This window comes from Buceros rhinoceros, unplaced genomic scaffold, assembly GCF_000710305.1.
Source record: "Buceros rhinoceros silvestris isolate BGI_N320 unplaced genomic scaffold, ASM71030v1 scaffold17124, whole genome shotgun sequence".
Lineage (NCBI taxonomy): Eukaryota > Metazoa > Chordata > Aves > Bucerotiformes > Bucerotidae > Buceros > Buceros rhinoceros.
Window position 1 is genome coordinate 65145 of NW_010407976.1, and position 6974 is coordinate 72118.

At 49.2% G+C, this 6974-nt stretch overlaps 1 protein-coding gene across 1 annotated transcript; it reads left to right on the plus strand.

The window, feature by feature from the left end:
• Window positions 1–622: 622 nt before the first annotated feature.
• Window positions 623–1339, plus strand: LOC104492201 (dnaJ homolog subfamily B member 8-like). The gene is given in 4 exon segments (XM_010134720.1): window positions 623–974; window positions 977–1092; window positions 1095–1161; window positions 1164–1339. Coding segments are annotated over 4 exon segments (711 nt in total).
• Window positions 1340–6974: the final 5635 nt, after the last annotated feature.

The window sequence follows — 6974 nt, forward strand, 5'->3', positions numbered from 1 at the left end:
ATCTTAGAGCATATTTTCCAAACTCTTAATCACATTTTATGGCTCTTCCCTGGGCCTTCTCCAATTTATCAACACTCTTCCCAAACTGCAGCCAGCCAAACTGCAGCTTTCCTATAGCTGCTCCTATAGAGTAATATTTGCCCCATAGAGGTAATATGACCTCAGTACACCACACTTCCCTGGACTGCGCACAAAACCACACTGAGTATTTGAGAATCCCACCTTCAGGCAGGTACAGGCCAAAAATAATCTGACAAAGTTATACGTCACTGCTCTGACACTACAGCTACACCAGGCAATCACAATATCATATCTACAATCTATGTTTAAAAACATACCCACCCTAGAAGGAAGCCATGTCAACTGAGCAGTGATTGGGCAAGCCCCCTCTGAGGTCACGATCTCATGATTTCTGAACAGGCTCGCAAGAGGTCAAGCAGCACCGCGTGCCCTTGTGGTGCAAAAGGACAGATCGGATCAAGGGGTGAACCCACCCTCCTCTGAGGAGCGCAGCAGCGCTAGGGGTGCAGGAGCCTCCGCACGCTAGTCATCCCTTGGTTTCACATCCTTGGTGGGAGAGAGGTACCAGGCGTCTTCTGTACGGCCCCGCCTTTCCTTTGAGATGGTGGATTATTACGAAGTCCTTGGAATGAAAAGAAGTGCCTCACACGATGATGTTAAGAAATCCTACCACAAACTGGCACTAAAATGGCATCCTGATAAGAATCCCAGCAACAAGGTGGAAGCCAAAAAGAAATTCAGAGCAATCACTGAAGCATACAAAGTTTTGTCTGACGCTGAGAAACGATCGCTCTATGACAGGTCTGTGAAGGAGAGCCGATCCCAAACAGGGAGAAGTGACAGAGGGCACCATGGCAGCTACTTTGCTTCCTCTTATATAATCCATCACCTCAAGGAGATGGTCAGAGAAGTCTTTGGAGGGATAGATGATCCCTATGCAAATGTTTTCGACCACATAGAAACTATGGTGAAAACTGGCAGAGGGCAAGTGGAGGAGAAATAAGCTCCAGCCTGTTTTCTGACTTTACGGAGCAGCAGCCTACCTCCTTTGGTGAGGACACAGCTGGTGAGGACACGGTGTCAGATCAGTGTCAACCACTACTGAAGTCATCAACGGCCGGCAGATCACCACCTGGAAAATCACCCAAACGGACGGGAGAGAACAGAAGTGGAAGATGATGGCAGGCAGGGGGCTGTGACAATAAACATGAGAGATGACCTGGAATTACAGTGTCCCCCAGCACAGGCACTAACTGCATGCTGTGGGACACGCTCTCATTGCTCAACAGATGTGGTCTACTACAAGCAGCACGAGTAAATGTTGAGTTCATGACACAACCAGTGCAGACTTCTCAAAAAAATACGTCACAGGTAAAGACATGGAGTTACGCTAAACTGAGGAGCGGGGCTTTACTAAGCTTACAGAGCCTCGAGGCTTACAGAGCCAAAGGAAGGAATAAAATGTCACTTCTGAGACCGTAGGAGAAAGCGGGGGCTTTTCTCGAGAATGCCGTGCAAATTATGACCAGAGACCCTGAAGGAAGCACTGTGTAGCTCAGAGGCTGGATGTAAGCACAGAGAAGGTGGATTTGGCTCTTTGACTGGGACACCCTATAGTCGCTTTCTGCTTGGAGCTGTTCAAACAAAAAGAGCTAAATTCAAACCATGAGCAAACAGATTCCAGGGGCCTGAGTTTAGTTCCCTCTGTGCAAAGCTGGGTGCGGGGATTTAGATGGTGCTTTACCATCCTTATTGTCTTGCTCACAGCTGCAAAAGCCAGTTCACAATGCATTTCTTGCACAGCCTGCCAGCATGATTCTTTCGTCCTCTGCTGAGCTAAGGAACCCTCTCCCCGTGTTTCTGCCCTCCCCTGTGCTGACATGAACTGCTGAGCCTTGTTTCTTGCTTGGCCGGATCACCTTAGGCGTTTAAAATCTTACGCACCTCTTGTTTTCGGTCCCACGCTACATCCTCTTGAGTTTCCCAGCTTGCCCTGCCCTCTGATGTCTCCCTGGAGACTGGAACCAGCTTTCAGGGACATTTTCGCTCTAATCCAGATTGAAATTACTGCCTGCATTTGGGCAGGTCTTTGCATCTGTTTCCTTCGCTGTAAAATGGGAATAACAGACTCCCATGCTTTGAAAGGAGACTGTGGGGTGGTGATACTGGTAAAGGACTCTAAACATTAAGCAGTAAGTTAAAATAGCCAGAATATTGCCACCCTTTAATCAAAGCCTTCTACTTTTGGGAAAAAAATTGTTGCTTAAAGCACTTTCCTTAGCAACTGATGCCATGTCCAGCTTGGAAAAACAGACAGAAGCTGTATTTGGTATGTGAGTCCCTCTGCCACTGAGAAGGTGACACAGCATTTTGAGGCAAGCAGACGCGCAAGTGCGTGCTGGGTTCGTGGAAGGAGGTCAGCAGTGATGGGAGCAGGGAAAACCTTGCTACAGGCACAAACTACGTCTGCTGCTCCTCCATGGTCTGGGAGCCGTCAGCAGCCCTGCAGGCATTGCGACTTCGAGGACTGCAAAGATTTTAGCGACTTGGTACAGAAAGATTATTTTGGTCAGAGCAAACACAAGTAAATATTTCTGCCAGTACTCTCTCTGCTGTCACCATGTTCATGGGAGATGGCTTCTTGAATTTACCTTGTGCTACTTTGCAGGAAGTTCAAGGTAAAAAAAACCCAGACCAACAGAAACCCAAACCACTCATTTTGAATCGGAAACTGAAATGGTCTTTGATCAAAATAACATGTTTTGAAATCTAGACCAGAGTTGAATTCCCAGCTCCTCAACCTTCTCCACTTTTAGGGCTATAACTTTGCTCTAATGGGATATCTTTATGTATGTACATCCATATTTCTTGATCAAGATATGCAGATCTACACACACCTTAGTCCTGTCCTGCCTTGGGTCAGCGGTTCCCTCTCTCGTAGCATTATCTAAGGCAGCACCTAAGAGCAAGTGTTTCCTTTTCCCATCCCTGGGTCAGAACATTTCCACTGCCACTTGCAGCAGCAGAGAACTCCTGGCACAGCTCTGGCAGCTGCACATACCAAAATCTGCTATTAGGAATACAGGAACATGGATTAAGAAGGGACCCAACTCACTCAATAAGTGTTGCGTCCAGGAGGACCTGCAGATCCTCTTCTACATCTCCCTGTGCACTGCAGGCCACAAAATACCTTGCAGCACTTTCTGGGAGCACAAGATACGAGATTTAAAAAAAAAAAGGCAACCATAAAGGTCTGGTGGGAAGAGAGCGGGTCAGACTGCGTTAGCCAAGTCCTGCGTTCCTGCAATAGCAGGAAATCTGCCAGGTGTGCCCAAACCACCCATGGAATCAGGCTGTGTCTGTTACAGAGAAAGGTAAACGAACCCCGGCAAACCCTGCCTTGGAAGAAAACCCTACCTGTGCCAGGACGTGGGATCAGACTAACAGTGAGCCTGCCAGCAAAACACTAACACCTTCACGGAGGTTTTTAAAGCTTTTTTTCATGCCATTTAGCAGCAGTAGTGCTGGAGGAGGCAGCACCAGACGGCCAGCCACAGCACAACTCAGGAGCCTTTGCCTCTCCCAGTTCCAGCTCTCTGTTCCTCTTCCAGAATTACCTCTTCCCTCTAAAAACCTGTGGTTTGGGACCTTGCCTGGTCACTGGGGTGCCTCTCAGGTGCATCCATGGCTGAAGGTGCTTACAGACACTTGCACGTCCAGTTGATCTAAGTACAAGGACCTTTTGCTCAGCTGTCCATGGAAACCAGCCCCTCATCCTTCCAGCCACTGCCAGACGTGATGGGCTCGTTTCCAGCACCGGCTCTGCTTGAACATATCACACGGGGGGACAGTTCGAAGTCTCCCATTCGACTGCAGCACCAAACACAGGATTGGGGCCCCGGCTGGCCTGCGGCACCGGGTAGAGCAGGGAACGAAGGTGGCTCGAGTGCCGCTGCTGAGCGTGGCGGGCAGCCCGTGCGGGGAGGCCGGGCCCCGGCTGGCCTGCGGCACCGGGTAGAGCAGGGAACGAAGGGGGCTCGAGTGCCGCTGCTGAGCGTGGCGGGCAGCCTGTGCGGAGAGCCTGAGTCATTATTTTATTAGCAGGCCCCACAACTACTTTAATGTGGGCTTAGGCTGCAAAAACAAAAACATACATAAAAGCATTTGGAATTACTTCATAAAATACTAAATCACAATATTAACCGACTGACCTTTGCTCTGTACAGACCTGCTAATTTTAGCAATTACAGCCAACAACTTGAACATATCAAGTGGGCAACTGTTTAACAATAATGACATCTGCTTGGAAAATCCAATTATGTCTAAACATCTTTAAATCCCCACTAGGGGATACCTGCTTTCTTTTTGCAACTGTTAGTCCCTGCCTAATAGGATTTTAAACTCGCAGCCTGCTGCACACCGTGGTGGCAGTGGCCCCTCTCCCTGGAGTGGCAACAAGACCACCATCCCATTAAGCAGGGAGCGAGAGTCTCTCCTCGGACAGTGATGGAAGTGGTTTGGTTTTTTGACAGCCTGATCTGATAGATGGGTGCATTAGCTGGATCTCTGCGCTCCCCCGTCCCCCTTGCAGATACTGCTCCCCTCCACAGCCCCCCAAAGATACACATGCTGGACACAGACAGGGCTGGTCTCTGCAGGCTGTTGCTCGGGAAGGACCTTGCTACCAAGATGGGTTTTGCATCCATTGGTGCCTTTTGTGGGGCAACTGATGTGAAATTTCCTCCTGTAACACCCTCAGACACAAACCAGTTTTGTTTTCTGTGTTGAACGCTATTTCTTTTCTCCCTTCTTTCCTCCTCTACCCTCAGCTACTTAAATCCCTCCCTGCTGCTCCCTGCTTCGCGGGTGAAACTCCAACACAGATCTGTTCCTCCCTATAATGGGAACTCCTAAAACACAACAGCTATGCAGTTACTTTTGCAGCCATATTCAGGCCTCTTAATTTTTTCTTGCCAAGAAAAGTGACATTAGAAGTAAATAGGACCAGTGAGGAAGAGTGAGCACAAGGAGACCACACAACTCTGCAGTAAAGCACCCCGATGCAGAGCAGGATCCTCCACTGTAAAATCAAAGGCCCTTACTCAGCCTCCAGGTTGCCACAACCCCTGAGCTCCACTGATCTGGCAGCAGTCTCAGCTCCACAGTCCCTCTCCTGATCACTCAGCACCCTGGGCTGCGAGGCTATTGTCAGATATTTGAATAGAGATACAAGAACGGAGTATTTCCGTCCCTTCTCCTCCCTCCCTCTCCCTCCCTGGCCAGCCTGGCTCTTTTCTGATGGAGCGTGCAGCAAAATCACAATCACATGTTTGCAGCAGTAGGAGGCCATTGGCATGGAAGTGGCTGTGATGTCACTACAAACATTTCCACCCTATCCCGTTTCTCCAGAACAGTCTCCATTTTTATGACCCCATCCTGAGATCTGCAGGAAATCAAATTGTCCTGATTCTATTTTGAGCGCTGGTGTCATGGCATCAATATATAACGACGTGGTGTCAAGCCAGAGAGGCTCGAGCGCTCTGCCGTGGTGTCACAGCCGGTTTGTTTTGTGCAGCTCTACGGACTGGATCGCAGCCCTGCAGATGCCACGCTTGCCGTGCTGGGACCACTCGAGACACGTCTGCTGCGCTAACAGGATGAGCTGCAGGGGCAGGCCACAGGGCAGCTCTGGCTTTCATCCATCAGCAGCTCCCGCACCCTGTTAGAGGTTACCAGCTGGGGCACAACGGTACCAGAGGGCAGAGCAAACGCGCAGGCACGCGATGTGTGGTTTCCACAGAAAGGCACTTCGGGTGCCAATCAGCGCCGCGTGTGAGGGAAGAGAAGAGCACGGCTGCAAGGCGCTTGTGCAGGGCAAGGGGAGATGCAAGCAAGGGAGAGGGAGATTTGGGGAGGGTGCTGGCAAGGCGCCTGGGGCAAGAAACCAAATGGCAATCTGACCAAACCAGGGAGAAGCAGCACCCAAGAGATACAAATTCTTGTCTAAACTAGGATTACCATCTAAACAGAACGAACCATGAGTTAGACCTGTCCCCCCTGCCCCACCTCAACTAGCCATCTGAGATCCCAAAAGGGGTTTACATCCCACTGGGCTCATGAAACACTTCTCTGATGCTTTCCACCAACATGTGAACTTCTGCAGACTGGAGCTCTCCTTCACGCCTGTGCTCACAGGGAAGAATCAGGCCCTGAGAGATCCCCTGGCATCCCTACCTGATTTATCTCCTGCACCCAAATCTTGTTTTCTCCTTAAAGAACATCAGATCTAACACATGGCATACACAAAACATTCCTGAACCAAGATCTCCAACAGAAGCAACAACATCTGCAGCAAAATTTTATCTATTGGACAGAGAGCTCATCCTGGAAGAACTTAAGACAACCCACAGGGTCTCCTGGAGCAGAGCAGGAAAAAGCACTCGTTTGACTAAAAAAAGCAGTGGAAGACATGTGGTGGTGGCCCATTGCTCATAGAGAGCAAGACTATAGATGGCTTTTCAGAAAGTGCAGTGGGAGGTTCTCTATCGTTTCTTTCAATGTGAGGGACAGGACGATTTCATATAGTTTAAGATTTTTTCAGAAGGGTGCAGGTTTGAATCCTTCATGAATATTGGAGCTCCTCCAGGAGAAGCATCTTTGACCAGGCTATGTTTCAGAAAGTTAGAGACTGTTTGCCAAGACAAAAGAGAGCCTAGTGACAGAGTCTGAGTATCTCAAGGCTCGTACGAAGCATACCAGGTTTCATGTGTGTTTGGTCTCCGCAGTACCAGAAAATATGCATGCTACAACCCCAGGTAGGAAAGGGTATCAACCCTTGAGGCACTTTGTTTGTGATGAAACTCCACCATCTCAGCTGAACCTCTCCAAAACTGAATGTCACCCTTTATTTACCTTTAGCCATAACTGCTAAACTCTCTGTATCCAAAGCAGCC